Source organism: Physella acuta, unplaced genomic scaffold (genome assembly GCF_028476545.2).
Source record: "Physella acuta isolate Inbredline_101_S28 unplaced genomic scaffold, ASM2847654v3 ptg001419l, whole genome shotgun sequence".
Lineage (NCBI taxonomy): Eukaryota > Metazoa > Mollusca > Gastropoda > Physidae > Physella > Physella acuta.
This window is the reverse complement of record NW_026732934.1, coordinates 18653-45024: the sequence shown is the minus strand read 5'-3', so window position 1 is coordinate 45024 and position 26372 is coordinate 18653. Positions and strand designations below refer to the sequence as shown.

The window sequence follows — 26372 nt, the reverse complement described above, 5'->3', positions numbered from 1 at the left end:
TCTTTGTAATATTGAATTGATTAATGATTAGATAGTAAACACATTTTTTTTAAAATGCATGTTATAAAAAAACAAAGTTGCTTCCTTTTGTTCAGGAATGGGTTTGTAAACTGGAAGTGGGGGCTTAGGAGGGAATGAGAAGACAAATTTAACTTTTTAAAAAAGGAACCTAATTTCAGATAAAGTATTGTGGTAGTGTCTAGGGTTTAGCATCTATACACTAAGATAATGTCATTCGGTTACCTTTCAATTTCCATATGAAATTGAGGTTCCCGTTCCGGTTAAAGCTCCTGTTTACGGTTATTCATACTGTTCTTGTTAAATTTTCAGTTCAGATTAAGTTTTCTGTTCCAATTAAATTTCCAATTCCTGTTCCAAGGTTTAGGTTAAATTCAGGTTTATGTTGAGTTGAAGGTAAAAGTTCTGGTTGTGGTTAAAATTCGGGTTAAAAGTTCCAGTTCTGGGTTTTAGTTCGTTTAATTTCCAGTTTCAATTTCAGGTTCTGGTTAAATTCATGGTTCGGGTTAAGCTTCTGTTTTTTATTTAATTTTCATTTCCATTTAAAGTTTTGATTTAGTTTAATTGTTATTTAGGGTTGAATTTCCGGTTCCATTTAAAGTTCTGGCTTTTGTAAATTTGCGGTTCTGGATAAAGGTCACCTCCCAGACTAATTATCAGTTTCTGGTTTAATTTTGGTTCCAATTGAGATGTTTGGGTTTAGATTGAAGTGGCGGTTTTAGAGAAAAAAAAAGAAACACTAATATCTTACCATTTGTTGTATTTCTTTTTAAAATGTCTAGTTGATTTGGATAATTTTCCTTAATTTATGTTTGTTTTGTTTAGCTAACTACCAAATTGTCCAATGTAATAATTTTTAACTAAGACAAAGTATCCTTAAACTTTCCCCTAGCCAACTACACCTGCATGGACCACTATTTCAAATGTCATCAAGACAATATTTGCATACCGCAACAGAAAGTGTGTGATGGACAAAATGACTGCCCAGTAGGCAAAGAGGATGAGAAATCTTGTGGTAAAGCTAATTGTTTTTACATTACTTGGATGCTACTGCAATTATTGGCCTGAACAGCTTTAAGGACTAAGCCATTTTTTCTAGCAGTTACAGTAGTTTAGATACACTATTTTAATGTATAAATTCTGTGTCATACTTTATTTTTATTTTTCTAAAACTATTTCCATGACATGTGCCAAGGCCAGCCACTCTAAAATATCTAATTGTTCTGCTTAGTTGTCTCCCTTGATTTAGATTTCTTAATGAACAATTACAGTAAAAAATAATGTTTTTTTTTAATTGTATTCTAACAGAGGCTGTTGAATGCCTGCCTGGTCAGTTCAGCTGTAATAACAGCCGGTGCATTCCGTATGTCTGGAAGTGTGACGGGGATCACGACTGCACTGACAAAAGTGACGAGGACAATAACTGTATGCATGCAACATGTCCCCCAGATTTCTTCAAGTGCAAGTCATCAGGAAGGTGCATACATGAGGTAGGTGGGAGTAGACATTGTCTCAGTGTCTGTGGGATGCAGTTCAAGCATCTGGTTGCTAAACCAAAGCCCTCAAATTCTACTCTAGTCTCAGTGTTTGTGGGATGCAGTCAAAGCATCTGGTTGCTAAACCAAAGCCCTCAAGTTCTACTCTAGTCTCAGTGTCTGTGGGATGCAGTCAAAGCATCTGGTTGCTAAACCAAAGCCCTCAAGTTCTACTCTAGTCTCAGTGTCTGTGGGATGCAGTCAAAGCATCTGGTTGCTAAACCAAAGCCCTCAAGTTCTACTCTAGTCTCAGTGTCTGTGGGATGCAGTCAAAGCATCTGGTTGCTAAACCAAAGCCCTCAAATTCTACTCTAGTCTCAGTGTCTGTGGGATGCAGTCAAAGCATCTGGTTGCTAAACCAAAGCCCTCAAGTTCTGTTTGTGTATGTTGGACTTTATAGTCCACACTGCTCTGATGGGCTCCTGACTTGGGTCAGATAAAGTAGCAGTGACTGGGCTAACTAATGACCACACAAGTTGTTTTATGTGCTGCCCTAAAGTAATATGTGGGATCTACTTGATCTTCACTATGGGCTTTAACGTACAAACTCTACTCTCGTGGTCATCGGAATAACACATACACTACTTACAGCACCACATACACTTCTTACAGCACCACATACACTTCTTACAGCACCATATACACTTCTTACAGCACCACATACACTACTTACAGCACCACATACACTACTTACAGCACCACATACACTTCTGACAGCATCACATACACTACTTACAGCACCACATACACTAATTACAGCAGCTGCTCTTGTGAACAACATGCACACCTCTTGCAGCTGTTGAGAATTCAAATCCGTGCAGCATTAAAACATTCCCTTGAATCAATTCCCTGACATAATGTCTACGTAGTTTCTTTGTTTTATTTTGGTTTATTTTCTTACAGAACTGGAAGTGTGATGATGATGCTGATGTAGTTTCTTTGTTTTATTTTGGTTTATTTTCTTACAGAACTGGAAGTGTGATGATGATGCTGATGTAGTTTCTTTATTTTATTTTGGTTTATTTTCTCACACAACTGGAAGTGTGATGGTGATGTAGTTTCTTTATTTTATTTTGGTTTATTTTCTCACAGAACTGGAAGTGTGATGGTGATGCTGATGTAGTTTCTTTGTTTTATTTTGGTTTATTTTCTCACAGAACTGGAAGTGTGATGGTGATGCTGATTGCGGAGATCAAGATTCCTCTGATGAAAGTGATGAAGAATGCCGTAAGGAAATTAAAATTATTTTTTACTCTATCTAAAACTCACTCTGCACACAATTTTAAACATTTAAGGACTTTTTTCAGAAGAATCATATTATAAATAAAATACTTAAAAAAACTTTTTAAAAAACCACGTTTTTCTTGTGGACTAAAAAGTAGAAAATAACTATTTACATACATTTGATGACAAAAAACGTGGGTACGTTCACCATCAAATTTCCCGACCCATCTGCCCGACCCACGTTTTTTGTCATCAAATGTATGTAAATAGTTATTTTCTACTTTTTAGTCCACAAGAAAAACGTGGTTTTTTAAAAAGTTTTTTTAAGTATTTTATTTTCTCCTTTTTAGTCCGTTGCTACACATGAAAAACGTGGTTTTTAAAAAAAGTTTTTTATATAGTTTATTTTCTACTTTATCCAATGACTTGATTAAGTATGACTTGACTAAGTGTTTATAAATACACGGACTAAAAATCTTGAGCGACCAGGATTCGAACCTGGGTTGTCGCGGCCACAACGCGAAGTACTAACCACTATACGATCACGGCCAGCGCGCTCACATCGATTGGGGCCGAAGTAACTGTGTCAATAGGTCTTCAGTCTTGTCGGTATCTTTAGAAATCATGTCCTCAATTTTATGGTCCTTAGGGCGTAATTAAATTAAGCTAATTACGGTCTCTAATTGCTAGTTTTTATGATTGCATCTGAAATTGTTAGGCGAAAGTAACCTGCATGCCAAATTTCAGATCTATAGAGCAATCAGAAGTGGGCTAATTTTCGATGTCAATTTTAACAACAAACAAACAAACAAACGCGAAGCTGAGTTAAGAAAAACGTGTTAAAAAAACATGTAAAATACTTTAAACGTTTAACATTTGTGTCAGGGGTAGGCATGTAGATACAAAGTTTAATTACAGGCTATGCTGTCATTTTTAACTTTCAGTATATTCTTGCACCCACCAAGCTCTACTAAATACTTGACATTAGTTTCTGGAAGTAAATAAAAAGCGAACAGATACACTAATATTAATAAAAAAAGTTTTTTGTGATAATTTTTATAAATAATTAATAGAAGTTAAGACAGATCTGTTTCTTCTGTGTCCATAAACATCAGCCTTCTCACTTTACTCTCTCATCCTTTAAAAACTTTCTTTGGGAACTTGATCAAATTTATTTGTGTCATTTTGGGAACTTGATCAACTTTATTTGTGTTTGAACTCAGATGGACTAACATGTGAGCCAACGTTCTTCCGCTGTACAAACGGACACTGCATCCCTGGACGCTGGAGGTGTGACAACCACGATGACTGCAGGGATGGCGGGTCTGATGAAATGGATTGCTGTAAGATATTTTTTATTACAGTCTCTTTGGATGGTTGATATAAATTGTCTTTGGAAGTAAGCACTTACATTCACTGGATATAAATATCCATTCTTCACCTGCATACATATATCCATTCTCATAAGCATCCACTGTATAGTTTTTTTGGTATCGATTGTTAAACTTCCAATCAATAAGATTTCCTTCATATAATTTCTTGAAATAATTTCTTTTCTAACTTCCAGTTAAGAAGATTTCCTTCATATAATTTCTTGAAATAATTGCTTTTCTAACTTCCAGTTAGATTTCCTTCATATAATTTCTTGAAATAATTGCTTTTCTAACTTCCAGTTAAGAAGATTTCCTTCATATAATTTCTTGAAATAATTGCTTTTCTAACTTCCAGTTAAGAAGATTTCCTTCGTATAATTTCTTGAAATATTTGTTTTTCTAACTTCTAGATAAGAAGAACTGCACCAGTGATGAGTTCATGTGTCAGCATGGTAAATGTATCCCACTGAGTCTCAAGTGTAATGGGGTGTTTGACTGTGCGGACAGATCTGATGAGCTGAAGTGTGGTGAGTTTTTTGTAGTCAGGGCAGAATTTAGTGAGTGGAGTGGTCCACAATTTTTTAACTAGGGTGGACAGGGCAGTATTTAGTGAGTGGAGTGGTCCACACTTTTTTAAACTGGGGTGGACAGGGCAGTATTTAGTGAGTGGAGTGGTCCACAATTTTTTTAACTGGGGTGTACAGGGCCCAGGGGAGTAAACTAGAACATTCCAGTAGTTTTGACTCAAGTTTTACTTCTGTTGGGTGAGGTCTTTTAATTATGGACAAGATAAGAGAGCATGGTATTTGGAACTGTTTTTATTTTCAAAAAATTTTTTTGGCTGGTGTGGTCATATGGAACATTAAAAAGTTCTAATCCCAAAGTCACAGGTTTTGTCCTACTGTGAGTGGGATACCCCAAAGTCACAGGTTTTGTCCTACTGCTAGTGGGATACCCCAAAGTCACAGGATTTGTCCTACTGTTAGTGGGATACCCCAAAGTCACAGGTTTTGTCCTACTGTTAGTGGGATACCCCAAAGTCACATGTTTTGTCCTACTGTTAGTAAGATACTCCAAAGTCACAGGTTTTGTCCTACTGTTAGTGGGATACCCCAAAGTCACAGGTTTTGTCCTACTGTTAGTGGGATACCCCAAAGTCACATGTTTTGTCCTACTGTTAGTGGGATACCCCAAAGTCACAGGTTTTGTCCTACTGTTAGTGGGATACCCCAAAGTCACAGGATTTGTCCTACTGTTAGTGGGATACCCCAAAGTCACAGGTTTTGTCCTACTGTTAGTGGGATACCCCAAAGTCACAGGTTTTGTCCTACTGTTAGTGGGATACCCCAAAGTCACAGGATTTGTCCTACTGTTTTTGGGATACCCCAAAGTCACAGGTTTTGTCCTACTGTTAGTGGGATACCCCAAAGTCACAGGATTTGTCCTACTGTTAGTGGGATACCCCAAAGTCACAGGTTTTGTCCTACTGTTAGTGGGATACCCCAAAGTCACAGGTTTTGTCCTACTGTTAGTGGGATACCCCAAAGTCACAGGTTTTGTCCTACTGTTAGTGGGATACCCCAAAGTCACAGGATTTGTCCTACTGTTAGTGGGATACCCCAAAGTCACAGGTTTTGTCCTACTGTTAGTGGGATACCCCAAAGTCACAGGTTTTGTCCTACTGTTAGTGGGATACCCCAAAGTCACAGGTTTTGTCCTACTGTTAGTGGGATACCCCAAAGTCACAGGTTTTGTCCTACTGTTAGTGGGATACCCCAAAGTCACAGGTTTTGTCCTACTGTTAGTGGGATACCCCAAAGTCACAGGATTTGTCCTACTATTTGTGGGATACCCCAAAGTCACAGGTTTTGTCCTACTGTTAGTGGGATACCCCAAAGTCACAGGATTTGTCCTACTGTTAGTGGGATACCCCAAAGTCACAGGTTTGGTCCTACTGTTAGTGGGATACCCCAAAGTCCATCCAGCTTTAATGGGTAACTGGCCTCAGTTAAGGAAAAGTAAAGACAGCTTAGCCCAACTATACTCGTTCATAAGCCAAAACCCAACAAACTAATGAACTGAATTTCATCAAAGTCAAAAACCAAGCAAAGTTGGATGCATTCAATTATAATTTAAATATTGTAAACTTATTTTTAAAGCCAGTGAAAAGTCATGTTGTGTAGTTAGACAAAAGCTCTACACAAACTAATCTAACAACTTACTTCCTCGTGTAAACGTTCAGAATTTTTTGTGTGCAATAATTGATGAATCTGTGGTTCTACGCTAATAATGTGAGCAATGTTGAAATGTTTAGCTCTGAACTGCAACAAGACAGAGTTCAAATGTAGCTCAGTGGCGCAGTGTATTCCCCTCAAGTGGCAGTGTGATGGGGAGACTGACTGCACTGATGGCACGGATGAGCTGAATTGCAGTAAGTGTTTGTTTGTGTGTTTGTTTGTGTGTTTGCATGTTGCATGATAGTGTAGAATAGAGAGAGGGCATCATTGGTCCATATGTTTTTTGGGATCATGGGAACTATTAATCATTGGTCCATATAATGGGACAGCGAGACCTAGTGGTAGAGTGCTAGACTTCTAACCTGAAAGTCTCGAGTCTGAATTCAGATTCAAGTCAGTTGGACGTCTCTGAGTCCACCCAGCTCTGATGGGTACCTAACATTAGAGAAAGTAAAGGCTGTTGGGCATAGTGCTGACCACACTATCTCTTCATATGCATAGATCATAGAAACAAGTGAACTTTCCTTCACTTGCCCCATGGACTGTCTTGTTTAAAAAAAAAATAAAACTACTTTTTACTTACAATGTGCTGTGGGGGGTGCTTGGAGATTAGTTATGATATATGCTAAGCAAATGGAAGAGCTAAGCCACACACCTCTTTTATATAACAATCAGAGTGAGGACACCTAAATACATCCATAAACATCTACTCATCATATTGTATACTTATTATATAGTAACAATATTTTCTTAAATGTATATTATATAGTTCCACACTTACAACATAGGATATTTTGTACAACAAGATGGCCTCAGGTTACAATCTATTGAAATATTCCCTATCACACCTAGTAATTTCTTTTGTTTATAATCTGATGAAAAATTGTACTGGCTACAAATTGTGTGGTCCACACTTACAACACAAGCTATTTTGTACAACAAGATAGCTACGGATTACAATCTATTGAAATGCTCCCTATCACACCTAGTAATTTCTTTTGTTTATAATCTGATGAAAAATTGTACTGGCTACAAATTGTGTTGTCACTCACAGCACGAAGCTGTACAGAGAAGGAATTCAAGTGTAACAACACCCTGTGTAAGCCCAGAGACTGGCAGTGTGATGGCGACGACGACTGCGGCGACAACTCCGACGAAGACGAGACATTCTGTTGTGAGTATGGCACATCAGAATCTTATTAGAGTGTTTTGGAATAATATGTGGTGTTAGAATCATATGTGGTATTAAAATCACATGTGGTGTATGAATATATATTAATTTTTAGCAGCATTCAGGTACAAAACATAACAAATTTGCTAATACAAGAAAAATTTTGTTTTAAAATTTAAAAACACAACTCATCTTTGCTAATCAAGAGAATGATATAGTATTAATAATTATAGAGCATTTTTTTAAAACTTAACTTTCTGAGGGAAAAAATGTTATTTTTTATATATCTTTCCTTTCAATTTTGCTTCTGTCTGTATTTTAGGCTTTGAAAATAACCCGAGAGGGACATCAAAAGTTATAAACTTTCAGCAGGGTTTCTAAAAAAAAGGCTCTTTAACTTAAATCTATAATAAACTTGTGCTGTCTTTAACATACATCACATAGTCATTCACCTGCGCTGTCCATTATTTCAGCCATGATTGCCTGCCCACCTGGTAAATACAGGTGTAAGACACACAAGTGTATCTGGAACAGTATGGTGTGTAATGGTCATCAGGATTGTCTAGATGGGGACGATGAAGACCCACGTATCTGTAAGTATTAGTTTATTTTTGTATTGAGTGTACTGTGTCAGTAAGGAAATGTAGTGTCTGTGTTGAAGTGTACAATATCAGTCAGTATTTATGTAAACAGTATTAATTAGTAATGATGTGTGCAATATCAGTCAGTATTTATGTAAAAAGTATTAATTAGTAATGATGTGTACCATATCAGTTAGTAATGATGTGTACAATATCAGTTAGTAATGATGTATACAGTGTAAGTCAGTGTTTATGTATACAGTATCCTTCAGTAATGATCAGTCAGTATTTATGTATACAATATCAGTAATGATGTATACAGATTCAGCCAGTAACGAAGGATATGATATCTGTCAGAAATTAAGTATACAATATTAGTCAGAAATTAAATGTACACTATCTGTCAGTAATGATGTATACAGGTTCAGCCAGTATTGAAGTATATGATATCAGTCAGAAATTAAATGTACACTATCAGTCAGTAAAGAATTATACACTTTCAGTCAGTAATGATGTATACAGTATCAGTCAGTAATGATGCAAACAGTGTAAAGTTTTGTGTGCTGCAGGTTCCAAGGTCCAGGTCTGTGGCAGCCCTAACTTTGCCTGTGACCAAAACACCAAGTGCCTGCACCTGTATCAGGTGTGTGACAACAACAAGGACTGCTCTGATGGCTCAGATGAAAACAAGACCATGTGTGGTATGTTGTTTGTTTGATGGCTCAAATAAGACCATGTGTGGTATGTTGTTTGATTGATGGCTCAGATGAAAACAAGACCATGTGTGGTATGTTGTTTGATTGATGGCTCAGATGAAAACAAGACCATGTGTGGTATGTTGTTTGATTGATGGCTCAGATGAAAAACAAGACCATGTGTGGTATGTTGTTTGATTGATGGCTCAGATGAAAACAGGACCATGTGTGGTATGTTGTTTGATTGATGGCTCAGATGAAAACAAGACCATGTGTGGTATGTTGTTTGATTGATGGCTCAGATGAAAACAAGACCATGTGTGGTATGTTGTTTGATTGATGGCTCAGATGAAAACAAGACCATGTATGGTATGTTTGTTTGATTGATGGCTCAGATGAAAACAGGACCATGTGTGGTATGTTGTTTGATTGATGGCTCAGATAAGACCATGTGTGGTATGTTGTTTGATTGATGGCTCAGATAAGACCATGTGTGGTATGTTTGTTTGGTTTGGTTACAAGACTTGAAGACACTTATCATGTCATTCAAGTTCTATGTTCCCAGACAGAACCCCAACATTTGGTGGGCCTACTGTGTCATGCAGTATACGAATGTTCAGGTCATGTTACAGACTATTTATACATTTCTAATCAAGAGTCAAGATGACCACCCTGCCTGCTATTGTTACCTATAAAAAAAAAAAATTTATTTCCAAAAGTCATGAAAAAAAGACCCTTCTATTAATGATAGAATAAAATATAATTTTTTAGATTGTTTCTCATTCTCTTATGATCCTGTTTTATGTGTATTTTCAAATAAAAGAGATCTTAATAAAATTGTAACATCCCTTTTAGGATTGTTTAAAAAACCAAAACAATCCATTAAACAAAACTTGGTAATTTCAATGTTTTTAAATGTAGTTTACCCACTCTCATAATAGCTTACAACTCTTTAAAATCTATAAAGCTTTCATAGAAAGTAAAGTACTCCTTTGAGCCTGATGGTTGGATGAGCAGGTGAAGTAGAGTTCACCTTTTTCAATGACCTCTGCGTATGAAGGGATAGTGTAGTCAGCACTATAACCAGCCGACTTTTCCCTAATGTGAGACAGGTACCCACTAGAGCTGGGTGGACTCACAGAAGCTATACTGAGATGAACCCAAGGAAGGAACTTGAGACTTTTAGTTAGCAGTCATATGCTCTACCATCCAACCACGCAAACCACACCCCCCCCCCCATCAAGTTTAAGTGCAAGTCTGTTAATACTACACACTGACTTGTGAAAATAACTCATCTGTACAAACATTTCTGCAGAGGCATTTAACAGCAGCAAAACAAACAACTGCTCAGTGAACAATGGTGGCTGTCAACATGGGTGTGTTAACACGTCATTTGGTCCCCTGTGTACGTGTAAGGAAAACTACGTGTTGAACCCTGACGGAATGACGTGCTCAGGTACGTACTTTGTTTAATTTCAGATCATTTCAACTTTTACACACAAAATCTCAACTAAAAATAACATTAATTTTTTAAAGTTGCCATTTTTAAACTGTCCCATTGCCCCCCTTTACTATATGAGTCCACCCAGCTCTAATGGGTACCTAACATAATGTTGGGAAATTAAAATGGGCTGTGCATAGAACTAACCATGCTATCCCTTCATATAAAAGAGATCACAGATGTAGTAAAAAGAGTAACAGCATTTGTAACTTGTCAAGTAATAATATAGGAGGAACTGTTTGTGATCTGTACACAAAATCCCATAGTTAATACCTTACACCCCCCCCCCCCCCCATCCTAACTTTATGTAATATCATAGTTGATACCCTACACCCCCATCCTAACTTTATGTAATCCCATAGTTGTCACCCTCAAACTTTATATAATCCCACATTAATGACCCCCCCCCCCCCATTTCTGTAATCCCGCAGTTGACAACCCATGTAACCACTACAACAGCTGCTCACAGTACTGCGAGTATAACCGTAATGAAAATAAAAAAAACTGCACCTGCGCTAAAGGCTATAAGGCTGTGGATGTTAATGATGGAAACAGAAAGGCTGTTCATCAACACTGTTTAGCTGATGGTAAGTTATGTTCTATCTTCTTCTTTGTTTTTAATTTTTAGTGTTGGAAGGGATCGAGCCTTATCTGCCAGAGGGTTTGAACTTGAGACTTTTTTGAATTTATCAACAATGAGATTTTGCCGACTCGACCACGCCTCCATCACAATTAAGGATACGTGTCAACTGGTTATGCGCCATTGAGGCCATTGACTCCAATTTCAGCCTGCTTTTCTTTTTGGATTTGCTTCCATAGCCTTTGTCCAACCAAGAACAAACTACAAGACAGCAGTTGTTTGATTTTGGAGTTGTCTCTCCTAGAAGAGTGGCTGTCCCCAGCTAATGAGCCTCATCTGCCCGAGGGTTCGAACTCGAGACTTTTTTGTTTTAACAACCATGAGCTTTACCGATTTGACGATGCCGACCCCCTCGTTCTATCTAATAACCCTTAATCTATTGGATGCTTTATTTAGAGCAGGAATTTGATTGGCTCAAATCTATAGTTGTCACATTGACTATTATTATGTTGCTATATTCAAACTAAATTTGATTTGTAAAGCTTGTGACACCTGAGCCCACCCAGCTCTAATGGGTACCTGACTAACGTTAGAGAAATCAAGCTAGTTGGGCATAGTGTTGACCACACTATCCACTCACATGTCAAGGTCATTGAAACTCTACTTCATCTGCCCCATGTGTCTTGGGTACAAACAGGAAAAGAAGATGAAATAACAAAACAGTATGGTTATTGTGATCAGTTTCAAATTTTAAAAAAAACATCTTGAGTTGGTAAATTTTACTTTTCTTGTATTGACTTGATTGAGATTGAAACACTGACTTTTAAACATCATACAAATAAGTTTGTATAAGGTCTGGGAATTGTAAGAAAAATCATGTTTTTACTAATATAAAATATAGTTTCATAGTGTATTTTCAAAAATAGTTATATATATATACAACATTTTAAGTTTTTACTCAATGAAACATTTTAAAAATGTATTATTCAAAAAAAAGTTATAATTCTAATTTAATGATGATTTGAAATACTCTTACCATTTTACTTCCAACTCTATTTTGTTTGAATAACTTGTATTCACATTTTAAAATGTGCTTAAAATAGGCCAGGAGCCCAGAGTTCTAATAGCTCAGAGAGATCATGTCATCCTACGACCCACGTTATACGACAACAAGACTGAGATCATCACACCTACGGTAGGATGAACTGCTGTCTCATGTGTTCTGTAGGATTAACTGCTGTCTTGTGTGTTCTGTAGGATTAACTGCTGTCTCATGTGTTCTGTAGGATTAACTACTGTCTCATGTGTTCTGTAGGATTAACTGCTGTCTCATGTGTTCTGTAGGATTAACTACTGTCTCATGTGTTCTGTAGGATTAACTACTGTCTCGTGTGTTCTGTAGGATTAACTACTGTCTCGTGTGTTCTGTAGGATTAACTACTGTCTTGTGTGTTCACTGTCATCTATGAGTCCTGTTTCTGTGTCAGACTTTTCTTCCAGACTTTTTTCTCCAGGGGGGGCAATTGATATTTGGGGGAGGGGGGGGGGAGACGGGGGGACGACACTGGTAAAAGTATAATGTGTTATATATAAATTCTATTTTGTTCGGGGGGGGGGGATATATAAATTCTATTTTGTTTAGGGGGGGGGGGGAGACACACACAGATGCCTGGAAGAAACAATGCCACTATCTATCTAACTAGACTGGAATGTGTCCTCCAATAAATATAGGGCTTGTAAGTCTACGGTCTTGAAATCTACTAGCTGGCAAGTACGAGAATGAGAAGTTGTGACCTACTTACAAGCCCTATTGAGATGCAACAGGTTTATGTTCATACTGTTATGTTCAGTTCAGGAAAAAATAATTTTTATATCACACCTGTTTGTGTATATTGAGTTACATCATTTTGCAAATGAATTATTAATACATGTATCAAATAAGAAATGTGATTGAAATACTCGTCCATGTTTTAAATGAGAAATATGTGTAACTAAATACCAGTCCATTTTTCAAATGAGAAATATGTGTAATTAAAATACTAGTCCATTTTTCAAATGAGAAATAGATCTATGTGTAATTAAAATACTAGTCCATGTATCAAATGAGAAATGTGATTGAAATATCAGTTCATGTATCAAATGAGAAATATGTGTAATTATGTATCAATAATGAAATGTGTGGTGAATGACTTAATTAACATCAGTTGTTTACAATTTTTCTTCCTCTCCTGTTAAGTTCCAGACCATCAGCATCATCTCCATAGACATGGACATCCAACAAAACACAGTGTTTTACATCAACCACACGTCCTCCGGCTACTTCCTCATGAAGTCTGTCTTAGAGGACAACACTGTCGACGTAGGCAAGCGCATGAAGAGACAGCTCAGCAGTAAAGCTCCCGTAAGTTTAGCTCCACTTTTCAGATAACTAAATATATTTGGATGCAGGCTTTTAATAAACCACTGAAAAATTTCTATGAAGCTGTTGAAATAAAACACCCATACATTTTTTTCTGAAGCTATTAAAAAAAAAAACACCAATTTGTGTAAAGCGATTGAAAATAAAACAACAATAAGTTTTGTAACAGTTAAATGTAAATGAATGTATGTTTCGAGTATGTATCTTAAAAAGGCGATACGAATATAAAATATATATGGGTGTGCGCATGCGCTAAGGAAAGGAAGCAGAGAGAGGTAGATAGAGCGCGAGGAGATGACGAAACTGAAAGTTGTGGTTCTAGTACTGACTAGTAGTGTAGCTGCTATATATCTGATATCAATAAAAGACTGTAAAATCACCAATATTGTGGTTTGTATTTGCCTTTAGCTTGTGCCATGAACCCAGTCATACAAAAGGGCCGTTACAAGTTTGCTTTAAGCTATTTCTCTGTATTTCTCCGTTAACTAAGTTAGCATTTAGTTTTTAGAGTAAGTAAAGAATCCTCTTTAGACCTAGCCATCCATTCGACAGATGAAAGAGATTTCATATCTTTTTTTACCTCGACATTTAAAAGGAAGGTGTTGTCAGCACTCTTCCAAGCGGTCTTTAGGCCTACTTATTACTGTATAGTACTTATTATGAAAAATGTTTTTAAAATATATTAACTAATCAATTAGATTATTTTTTCTCTTGAATATATTTTTACAATTCCTTGTTTTTATATAGTTACTGTCTCAGACTTGTGGAATCATTCCATGCTTTTTCTTTACTAATTACTTTCTTGTCTTAAAAGAAGATCTTACTTTTTCTTCACTAATTACTTTCTTGTCTTAAAAGAAGATCTTACTTTTTCTTCACTAATTACTTTCTTATCTTAAAAGGAGATCTTACTTTTTCTTTACTAATTACTTTCTCGTTATCAAAGAAGATCTTACTTTTTCTTTACTAATTACTTTCTCGTTATTAAAGGAAATCTTACTTTTCTTTACTAATTACTTTCTTGTCTTAAAAGAAGATCTTACTTTTTCTTTACTAATTACTTTCTTGTTATCAAAGGAGATCTTACTTTTTCTTTACTAATTACTTTCTTGTTATCAAAGGAGATCTTACTTTTTGTTTACCAATTACTTTCTTGTCTTAAAAAGAGATCTTACTTTTTCTTTACTAATTACTTTCTCGTTACCAAAGGAGATCTTACTTTTTCTTTACTAATTACTTTCTCGTTATCTAAAGGAGATCTTACAGCTCAACAACCGCCAGTTGTTTGAGATGGGCGGCCTGGCTGTAGACTGGATAGGTGAACACATCTACCTGACCGACGTGTCCAACAGAGCAATCTACGTCTACAAATACCAGGCTCTGCAGAGCAAGCTGGTGGTCAAGGGCAACATGGCCAGTCCGTATGCCATAGCTGTTGATCCCATTGCTGGGTGGGTGCACTTGTTTTAGTTACACTTTAGTTGACCTTATGCCATAGCTATTCCATTGCTGGGATAGTTACTCTTTAGGTAACCTTATGCCATAGCTATTCCATTGCTGGGATAGTTACTCTTTAGGTAACCTTATGCCATAGCTATTCCATTACTGGGATAGTTACTCTATGCCCTAACTGTTGATCCCATTGCTGGGTGCGTGCACTTGATATAGTTACACTTTAGGTGACCTTATTCCATAGCTATTGATTCCATTGCTGGGATAGTTACTCTTTAAAAATATAGTTAAAAATAAAGTTACTCTTTAATTTAACTTGAGCTGCACGAAATCTAAACAAGTCCCCCTTGTAAGTGCGCTATACAAAAAAATTAAACATTTACCATAGATATATAAACTAAATACAAAGTTTTAAATCTACTGCAGTAAAAAAATTACTTCCTTCATAACATGTTCTGTACATTGTAGGCCAACTACTTTAAAAAGTTGTTGATAGTCTTAAAAACTGCTGGTACAGTTTATTCTTATAATAATTGTTTTATTCTAAACAAAAAAGTAATTAAAAAGTCATAAAGTATTTTTTTATAATCACCATTTATTATTTTTTTCAAAATATTTTTTTTTGTTCATAAATATCAGAATTACACTTTCATATCATAAATTCTGTGTCAAATCATCATAGTTTTTTTTTTTTTTGGAGTATAATCATAATAACAATTATTTTCACTATCTTTATACAAAACTTTTTTTTTTAATCTTAAAAAAATATTTCTTCCAGCTTAGATACTTTTTTTTAATCTTAAAAAAATATTTCTTCCAACTTAGATATATCTTCTGGACTGACCGCGGGTCCCATCCCAAGATAGAACGTGCCAACCTGGATGGAACTGACAGGACAGTGATCATCTCTCATGAGATCTCCTGGCCCAATGGTCTGGCGCTGGACCACTTCCGTCGCTGGATCTACTGGACTGATACCAAGAAGAACACGGTGGAAGCTGCTAGATATGACGGAACACATCGGCAGATTATTTTCTCCACCAACTGTAGGTTACTCGTTGAAATGTTGTACAGTTTGGCGCTAGTTTTTTTTTTGGAATGAGAACTAAACTTTTAACCAGTTGATTTGGTTTCAACTAATTATGTCCATATGCTGAATGAAGTGTTGAAAAATTATGTACTGTTTGTGTATGGCCTCCACCCTCTGTTCCAACTATATATATATATATATATATATATATATATATATATATATATATATATATATATATATATATATATATATATATATAATATAGCTGTCCATAGACCTTTTCTGTGCCTTATCTAGCCTATGAATTTGTTTGAATACTATGTATACATTCTATGTCTGTCCACAGCCCAGGATCCACCTTTCAGCATTGACCTGTTTGAAGACTACATCTATGTCCTGACCCACAAGACCAGTCAGGTTATGAAGGTCCACAAGTTTGATACCACCCCCATCCCATTGTTCGTCACATTGGAGCATGCCTTGGACTTAATCATTGTACAGGACAAAAAACAACCTATTGGTAAAGTACCCGACATGTATTTATTCTGTTTGTTTTTTAATTGCTGAGTTTTTGTTTTGTTTAGCTTTTTCAATTATAAAAACAACCTTGATTCAGTATTTACGTTGTGATTATTCTATAATATTTTTCAAGGCAAAACACAACCTTGATTCAGTATTTACGTTGTGATTATTCTATAATTTTTTTTCAAGGCAAAAAACAACCTTGATTCAGTATTTACGTTGAGTTTTTTTCTATAATTTTTTTAATAAGTTGTGCAGACTTATGAAAATTAAGCTCTTCGCTATGAGAAAATACGAACCTCATGAATATTTTGAGAAAGTTATTGAGATTCAAAGGTGTCTTTTAAAATATTCATAAACTTAATGATTTCAGCTTTTAGGCTGTACACAATTTTGTCATCATCATAATTATTAACCTGTCTCTAAAAATTATGTTTTTTTCTCTATCCTTAAATTATCTCTACTATTCTAAAACCAAAACATTCACCTTTTTAAAGTATAATGTCTTGATATCTCCAGTGATGTCCAATTGTACAAGCGATAAATCCCCGTGCCTCCAAACACAGATGTGCATCAACAAACCGCAGGATCCCCAGGGTTACGTCTGTTTGTGTCCAGATGGCGCCGAGTTGAAGGGGGACAAATGCAACTACGAGAAACCTGCTGCCTGTGTCGACTATTGTGAGAACAATGGAGACTGCGAGGTCGTGAAGTTCAGTGATAAACCAAAGTGCAGGTAGGGAGGTGATCATGATTCACATAATGATTCCCATAAGGAACAAATTTCACAGAAGTTGCAGGGACTGGGAAAATATTTTTCTCACGAGCTTTGCTTCAGTTGGCCTGCTGATCTTAAAGGGAAATTTACTATTTTTGTCAGATTATGTTATGTGTTTGCTGTAGCGTAGGTTTTTTAGTATGAGACTGATGAAGTGTTGAGTATTTTAGTAGCCATCTAGACAAGAGACTGATGAAGTGTTGAGTATTTTAGTAGCCATCTAGACAAGAGACTGATGAAGTGTTGAGTATTTTAGTAGCCATCTAGACAAGAGACTGATGAAGTGTTGAGTATTTTAGTAGCCATCTAGACAAGAGACTGGTGAAGTGTTGAGTATTTTAGTGGCCATCTAGACCAGTATGAGACTGATAAAGTGAATTGAGCCTGTGTTATCAGTAGAGCAAGATTCTACTTAACTAATTTTATATATATACACTACACTAAAAGGAAGGGAGGAAGCCTTGTGTTAAAAATTGATACAGGATAATTTAAATCTGATATTGGATTGTTTAAAACTCATATAGGATATTTTAAAACTCCAAAGGATATTTAAAAATTGATATAGGATGGTTTAAACTGAAATAGGATGATTTAAAGCTGATATAGTATATTTACAAAGTGATCAAGAGAATAGAACTTGAGTATTTCTGGTTGCTCCGTACTTGGATGTGAATATCACATATTTGATTATCTCCATCTGAGTTTTTTAAGATAAAATATGTCTGCCCTAGATAAACTACTTGTCAATGTAGTCATAAGCTATTTTCATTTGATTTTGAGATGCAAGCCAAATTACCATGATGTGAAATTAGTTTAAGTTACTGTCATTTGTTTTTCCAGCTGTATGCCACACTTCTATGGTGAAAGGTGTGAGAAGAATGCCTGTACTGACTACTGCCCCAATGGGAACTGCTCCCTGCCAAATGGTCCTGCAGGAAAACCTGTTTGCAAGTGAGAGAGAAACCACTTTGTTTAGAAAATAGTATCTCTTAACTCTATTGATTGAACTGTGGATTGTTCCACACTGGTAAATCTGGGGCAAACATGAAAAGGAAAAAGACTGAGTTAAAAAAAGAACAATAAAATTTCATCATAATACTAACTTCAATTTTCAAGCCAATGAAGATAAACCTTAAGACAACTGAGAGTATAATGGTTTGGATGATAGAGCTTACGATTTCTAATCTAGAAAGTCTTGAGTCGAGATCCTGGATTTGAGTCGACTTAGCTCTGATGGGTACCTGACTCACGTTAGGGAAACCAAAGCAACTGGGCATAGTGCTGACCGCACTGAAGTGATTAAAACAGATGAGCTCTACTTCATCTGCCCCATGTGTCTTGGGCACAAACAGAAAAGAATATGATGATCAACAGTTGCTTCTCTCCTGTAATAAAAAAAAGTTATCACTTATCTGTCTCTATCTCTCCCTTGTACAACTAATTAAAAGCTATCCATCGTGTTTTTTGTCATGCCCTTTACCACTGTGCTACTACAAACCAAAGACTACCATAGATATATTTTAAACTTTCCCTTTACCACTGTGCTACTACAAACCAAAGACTACCATAGATATATTTTAAACTTTCCCTTTACCACTGTGCTACTACAAACCAAAGACTACCATAGATATATTTTAAACTTTCCCTTTACCACTGTGCTACTACAAACCAAAGACTACCATAGATATATTTTAAACTTTCCCTTTACCACTGTGCTACTACAAACCAAAGACTACCATAGATATATTTTAAACTTTCCCTTTACCACTGTGCTATTACAAACCAAAGACTACCATAGATATATTTTAAACTTTCCCTTATCAGATGTAAACCAGACTTCAGTGGCGACAGATGTGAAATCTACAACTGCGCCAAATATTGTTTGAATGGTGGCATGTGTAAAATAAATTCTCTTGGTGACCGGTACTGCTTGTAAGTCCTGCCTTAGTCTGAATTATTTAAAAACATGAATTCTGAAATAATTGAAACTATTACCATTTTATAGAATTTTTTTTTCCCTTGGTTTAAGTAGTTCATGACTGAGATGCTCCTGTTGATGTTGAGTGGCTACGCTGTGTGTATATATTTATTTATATATATATATATATATATATATATATATATATATATATATATATATATATATATATATATATATATATATATAATATAATTTTTCATGTCAGCTGCCCACCCTTTTATGGAGGACCACGTTGTGAGAATAAACTGGACGTGCAAGACTGGTGTCCCAAGAGCTGCAAGAATGGAGCAAACTGCACTGTTGAAAAACTTGGGCATGTCAGGTGTGACTGCAAACCTGGCTTTACAGGTGAGTTATGCTCTAGCCTTGTTTCAGAGCTGGGCGCACTCAGGGATGTCCAGGATCTGAACTTGAACTGTTCATGTAAGCAGCCATGTGCTCTACAATCCAACCACAACATCCTGTATACAAATTATAACTTATACAAAATGTTCATCATAGAACTTTCCTTCAACTAGAAAAAAATACAACTGATCTGTTAAACATTGTGATACTTTATGTAAAACATTGTGATAATTTGTCTATGTAAAACACTATGTTATACTTTATCTATGTTAAACACTGTTATACCTTATCTATGTAAAACACTGTTATACCTTATCTATGTAAAACACTAGTACTTTATGTAAAACACTAAAACTTTGTAAGCCACGTTGATACTTATCTATGTAACCAGGTAAGCGCTGTGACCAGTGCACTGATTTGACCTGCTCTAATGGTGGCACATGCTACAAGGACCTGTCCACAAATGTCTCCAAGTGTAAATGTTTTGACGGCCAACCTGGCACTCCCAACTGTGATGATGTCAATTGTGCTGAGCTGTGTTTCTCTGGCAACCTTAAATCTTTGCCTGGTAATTTAATAGGTTCCTATTTTTTAAAGACTTAATTGGCCTTGTAAATATTCTTTAAATAAACTTATTTTTATTAGTTTGTCTACTGATATTTTAATAATGAATATTTTAAAACATTAACATAATTTTATTACCCGTATTTCAGAACCTATGATTAATTTCTATTTTAATGCGTAGAAACTTTTGAATTTAACTCTTGCATTTTATTTTAAACAAAACTTAACAACTGTTGTGTAAACATTATTTTACTCAGATAAATGTGACTGTGACTGCCTGCCCACTTTCCTGGCCAGTGATTGCTTAGACTGCCAGAAAAGCTGTCCAAAGAATACAGTCTGTAGAAATGGTACACATTCTTTTACTGCTTGTTTTGTTTTTTTAATGAGTCACAATTATTTACTGTTAATTCAGTCAAATTTTTTTTTATTTTTCTGCAAGGTTTTCAGAGATTGCTGTAGAGTAAAACAAAAGATGAACTTGCTAGCTGGTGCCAGGTTTTTTCAGTGACTGCAGCTATATTTAAATTTGTTTTTCCCCCCAGTTAATGGCATCTCTGTGTGTGTGTGTGATGAGATCCACTCAGGCCCTGACTGTGAGACTTGCAAGTGTGGCACCACTGGCCAGTGTACTTATGACATCCATGGAAAACCATTTTGCAAGTTTGTACACCTCAATTATTTTATTGTTTTTTTTTAAGTACTGAATCTTCAGTATCACCAGTTCCTAATCTGGGCCATCTCTCTTAATCTTTGATTAATCAATTCATACACATGTTGTTAAAAAAAATTTTGCCCACATACTCACATTCCACTGATTTGAAAAGTAATTCTTGTTGATTTTATTTTTAATTAAATATTTATTTTTGTAGGCGCTTACTTTTCTTAGCAACGAGAATCCTGAATTACTTTTCTTAGCAATCTCTAACACCACAGATTAATTATCTTCTTCAGCTAAAATACTGAAACTGTTTAGATTCTAATCCGGCTTTTAACAACTTAACTCCCCACTGGCTTTCCATAAATGTGCTGCATCACTAAACTACTCACAACACTCTATTTCAACCAACTCCACCATGTATTGGCCTTAATATTTGATAGTCTATCACTGGTTGGTAACATGTAGGCTCTATCTACCAAGCCACTGGCTGCTCTTTGAATTATCAGCTGTCTTTTTTTTAAGTGCAGGAACTTATTCTTTTTTTTTAAAAAAAGCAAATATGTATGTTTGTAGTTTCTGTTATTTAATATGGGGTCGATGACAGGCTAAGGATTGAGTTGCCTCACAAGTTCTTGTTAGCAAGCAGTATCCCATTTGGATGAGTTTTAATCAAATCTGACTGCTAGTCAAATTATAACATTGTGTATTACATTTTACACAGTATTATAAATAAATACATAAATAAATAAATTTTATATATATATATATATATATATATATATATATATAAATATATATATATATATAATTTATTTATTTATGTATTTATTTAAAGATGTCTTACTTGAAACATGTTGCCAACCCCTGTTCCCAAACACTTGTTAGCCTGTTGAATAACATGTTGCATGAATATCAGAAGTGCATGATCACCAAACCTACCACACTAAGAACTTTTGTTGTAAAGAAAATGTTGCATGCTAGACTAATTTGAAGTCTATTTGTATTATATATACAACTACATTAGGATTTGTATACAACAGAACTATTAAAATCTAGCAAGAACACTATTATGTATAGGGCTAGTAAGTAGGTCACCAACCAGTTCTAAGGTTTTATTGAGCCGTAAAACTGATTGGTGACCTACTTACCAGCCCTATAGGATTTAGAATGTTATCTCTAGAAAGTAAACAAAAGAAAAAAAATGATTGATTTTACTTCAGATATAATATACACCCAATACTTGAAAACAAAATTAATCCACAAGGACATCATGTACTTTTTTGTTTTCTTTTCATTTTTTTTGTATATGTATACTAATTATTACATTGTTGAACTACTCTCAGAGTAGAAGGTGTTGTCTAATTATAATTGTTCAATGGATTGTGTCCCTTAGATTAGAGCTCTTATGTTTACCACTCTTAACTTTGTATGTCCAGCTGTAGTGTGGAAACCTTTGGAGAGTTTTGTCAGTACCACTGTGTTGGTTCATGTGGAGAGAATGGCCATTGTGCCTTGTGTTTTGAGAACACAACAAGCCGTGTGGGACAGTGCCGGCCAGATAAGTGTGTGTAAGTTCAGGTCAAAACTGGCAGCTCTGTTTACGTTGTTCTATGAATGTTTTGTGATTATCTTTAAATTCTGCCATATCACCATATATTATATATATATATGAGCTTTAATTATTTATTGGCACCTAGCTGTATAGCACTAAACACTTTTAATAAATTTAAAAGAAATCAACTAAGCAGATTTATTAACTTTATATTTTTGGTATTTGTTTTAGTTATGCTTATTGTGGAGTTAATCAACTGTTTACTTTTTAGTGCTTAACAAATTATCTATGCTTTTTACATATGTATTTTTAAGAACTACTCTACTAAAACAGATATTTTGAATTATATATAGAAAATAATAATTGAAATAATAAATTAAAAATGTCCAAATTGAATGATTAATTTGATAAGTAATTTACTTTTAACATTTTTATCTCTTAAATTACAAGACTAAAACTTTTCAAGAAGCAATAAGTTTTCTATCTCCACATCACTGCATATGATATTAATGCTGGATAAATTATAACAAAGCAAACATGCTTGCAATTTATTTATCTCTCTTTGATAAATGTATGTTGTATTCCTCTACTGATTTGGTCACCTAGAAAGTTTGTTGCATTAAATCTACTATGTCCCATGTAGATGCAAGCCAGGTTTCAGTGGCAAGTTATGTGAAGCTGCAGCCTCAGCTCAGAATTCCGCAGACAGCAGTAAGTCTTGATTTGGTTATGTCGCACTTAATATTAAAAAATATAACTCCTTTTTTTCCCTTACTTAAAATATGTATATGGTGACTGATTTTTTTTTTTCTGTAAGGGAGACCCAAACACAAAACTTAATATACATATGTTTGTTGTCAAACCCGAGTTTTTTAAAAAAGGAATTAGTCAAAACAATAAATTGCCAAGAAATTAGTTTATCCAAACTTCAAATCTCTAGTTTTTATTTTTGATATTGAAAATGGTTTAACTTCTAAAAAGAGGATTGTACAATCATCATTATATTTTGATTTAATATTCTAGTTGACAAATCAAATAGCATGCCTGATAAAGCAACAGAAATACTAACTATATGGTTCTATTAAAGCTAACAATATACTATGTTTGTTTACAGATCCACTGATGGTATACATACCCATTGCTATTGTCGCTGCTATTATCATAATTATTGTGATAGTTGTTTTAATCTTAAGGAAGAAAAAGGGGTAAGCAGTAATAGTTTCTCATGTTGAATGATGCTTAACTGTGATAAAATATTCTTTACACAAACACTGCATTGGTAGATATGTTTAAGTCCGAAACCAACACATCTGAATTTTATTTGTTCCATTACCTTGTCTGATGTTGATTTGCTCAAATCTTTTCAAACAAATCTACATATTGAAATTAATTGAAAATACCATTAATGTCAAGGTACTTCTGTAATCTGCTTGTTCTAATTTGTTTTGTTTTCATGTTATTTTTAAAATCCATATTTTCAACAAAACCATTACTGTTATTTTCATTTTAGCCGCCTTTCCCAATATGGACACAAGCGTATGGATGAAAGGAACAACATGAATGTCACAAACCCTGTCTACATGAAGAGAGATGCAGAAGATGATGATGAAGATGAGAATGAGCCTCTGAGAGGAGGGGTCATTTTCACAGGAGAAACAGTAATTTTTTTTTATATCTATACTTTTTTGTTTAATAAGTGACAGGTGTTGAGTTTTAGAATGCTGAAGTTGAAGTAAATAGATTTTATTCTAAGTTGAGTCGGTGGTCAGTTTAAATTTGGCTGCTATCCCCTGAGGTATATTAATTTTCCTTCATTTCAATGTTAAACAAAATATTTTAATTCGATTACCTCCCTTAGATAAGTTACTCGGGGGGGGGGGGGAAATAACTGCTTTTTCTGAACAACATTTATTGCTTTCATTATTATGACTTACAATTTAAATTTTTTTTGTTTCTATGTCACAATTTTATTTTTATTATTTATTATTGAAAACTTGATTGATCTTGGTAGCATGTTTATAAATTCCATGGATTAAAAAAATGCTGGTAAGAAAAATTAAGAACATGTGCTTTTTAAAAGCTGCACTAAAATAACAAAAAAAATCTCATCATTGAAAATAGACGATAAATTTTTTTTTATTTTTAATGGTGGTGATTTGTGAAACCATTGATAAATATTGTAGTTTTAATTTAGCACACTGTACAACTTTTAAATCTGTTGACATTCTCATTGCAGGCAACAAACTTTGCCAACCCAATGTACGATGTTTACAGCAACGACAGCTCACAGAAGTTATTATCCAACGGAATAGACAGCGATATGCGTGTAGATTTTGTTGGATCAGCTAATGAAAGAGAGCTGCACTCAGATGGCAACAGAAACCTGATCGCGTAGCACTTGGTGATAGCAGAGAGAGATTGTGGGATGGGACTGAGAGATTGTTTGAATGAGTGAAAGTGGAGTTGAGCAGTTGTAGACTTTGTTTTAAGTTTTTTGAACTTGAGACTAAATGAAAATACTGATCCAGTCATTGAAGTGTATATAAAAAAAAACCTGTTGATAAATGTCTGCATTGAATGATAACTAATTATTCAGCCATAAGTAAATAATCTACTTATACTTAACCATGATTAGTCTGTAGTTTAATTGAACTGGTTCCATTGTCTATGTGCTATTATAACTCACATAGATATAAAAGTTTTGTACATACAACAAAAATGCCAGGGTGGACTGATCATGTAGCAAGGTGTGGACAAGTATCTACACATGTAGATGGAAGTTTTGCCAAATTTGTTTCGTTTCTTTTTCACACCTGTTTCATTGTGTTGATGTTTGTTGAAAATGTACTTAATCAAAAACAAAAAAAACGAAAGTATGTTAGAAAAAATGTATTTCTCAGTTTTTAAAATATAAAAATATAATTATTTAAAATGTATACATACTATATTTATTGTGTGATATGGCTTCAAGCAGCTGTCGCTAGTATTGATTGCTTAAAGCAGCCATGGTCTAGTACGGCATACGCCATCTATTTTTGCTATAAAAAGTTGCCTTCTTATTACTCAAAAACAAGCAGCTGATAACTCCCTTTTTTTTCTAATACAATGCTATGAGAAATTTTTTGCATTGACAATTTTTTTAATAAATATTTGTTTTGTAGCCTATATTTTAACATCTTACTCACAGGTTTTTAAATTCCATACAAAATAGTTTTAGAAGTTTTAAATGGCTAATGTTTTTAGAGCTGTCTTTGTTCAGTCATCTTACTTTTTCATGTACATAGACTTCCCATTTTATTTTATGTTATTTGTACAGCTAAATTAAAACATTGATGAAATCTGAAAATGTTGGATATAAAATAATTTTTGCCATTTGAATAGATGATCTTTTATCTGTCTTTTGATGGAAAATGTTTTTAATGATTATTTTTGTATTGTGTTGGGCAGTGTCTGATCCATTTTTATTGTTTTGATTAATTAGTTTCACAATCAGGCTAGTTTTACTTCCACAAACCTATGTTGTTTTTCTTATGTTTTAATGTAGTTTAGATAACTAACTATATATACATATACAATGTAGATGTTTTTTATTACAAAGATTAACTGTAATTTTACTTACATTTGTTACATTTTAGCTGAATAGCCAAACTAATTATTAACCAAGTATTTTTTAAGTTTGGCTTATTTTTGGAAAATACTTATTGCAGTCGAAGATCTCCTTTCATGTAAAGTTACAATGAATAAAATATACAACATACATTCCAAACAATGAATAAAACTATGTCCCTGGTTTTAAAAATTTTAGTTATAAAATGAAACCAATTTTTTTCTCTAGAAATGGAGTGACAGTTAATAGTTTGACCTGAAAGTTTTGTATATTTAATGATCTTTGACTCGTTTCACATTCATTTTTTTAAAAATGTTTTGAAATTATTCAACATATCAGAAAAAACTTCCACTTAAATATTTATTGTTTTAGTGTAATTTGTGTTTCAAATTTGATAGCATATGTGATCTTGCTTTTTTAAAAAATTTTATTGTTCTGTTTATTTATATTTTACTTTTTATAAACTACATCTTAAACTGTCGTAGATACATCAGACACAAGATTTTAGCATTTAAGTTTTTTTTTTTTAATTACCATTAAAAA

General features: G+C 34.5%; 1 protein-coding gene across 1 annotated transcript in view; it reads left to right on the top strand.

Moving 5' to 3' along the window:
* Positions 1-26372, top strand: part of LOC131927565 (prolow-density lipoprotein receptor-related protein 1) — a 184362-nt gene extending 157990 nt beyond the window's left edge. Inside the window, exons 72-99 of the mRNA XM_059283275.1 lie at positions 911-1033; positions 1327-1508; positions 2711-2780; positions 4001-4120; positions 4561-4677; positions 6465-6581; positions 7442-7561; positions 8032-8151; positions 8709-8840; positions 10150-10290; positions 10767-10922; positions 12019-12110; positions 13152-13316; positions 14589-14785; positions 15612-15832; positions 16166-16339; positions 16861-17077; positions 17960-18070; positions 18944-19051; positions 19306-19448; positions 19837-20013; positions 20267-20359; positions 20555-20672; positions 22107-22238; positions 22866-22933; positions 23337-23427; positions 23733-23880; positions 24459-26372. Coding sequence (XP_059139258.1) covers positions 911-1033; positions 1327-1508; positions 2711-2780; positions 4001-4120; positions 4561-4677; positions 6465-6581; positions 7442-7561; positions 8032-8151; positions 8709-8840; positions 10150-10290; positions 10767-10922; positions 12019-12110; positions 13152-13316; positions 14589-14785; positions 15612-15832; positions 16166-16339; positions 16861-17077; positions 17960-18070; positions 18944-19051; positions 19306-19448; positions 19837-20013; positions 20267-20359; positions 20555-20672; positions 22107-22238; positions 22866-22933; positions 23337-23427; positions 23733-23880; positions 24459-24617 — 3812 coding nt within the window. The 3' untranslated portion in view covers positions 24618-26372. The remainder of the gene's footprint in view (positions 1-910; positions 1034-1326; positions 1509-2710; positions 2781-4000; positions 4121-4560; positions 4678-6464; positions 6582-7441; positions 7562-8031; positions 8152-8708; positions 8841-10149; positions 10291-10766; positions 10923-12018; positions 12111-13151; positions 13317-14588; positions 14786-15611; positions 15833-16165; positions 16340-16860; positions 17078-17959; positions 18071-18943; positions 19052-19305; positions 19449-19836; positions 20014-20266; positions 20360-20554; positions 20673-22106; positions 22239-22865; positions 22934-23336; positions 23428-23732; positions 23881-24458) is intronic.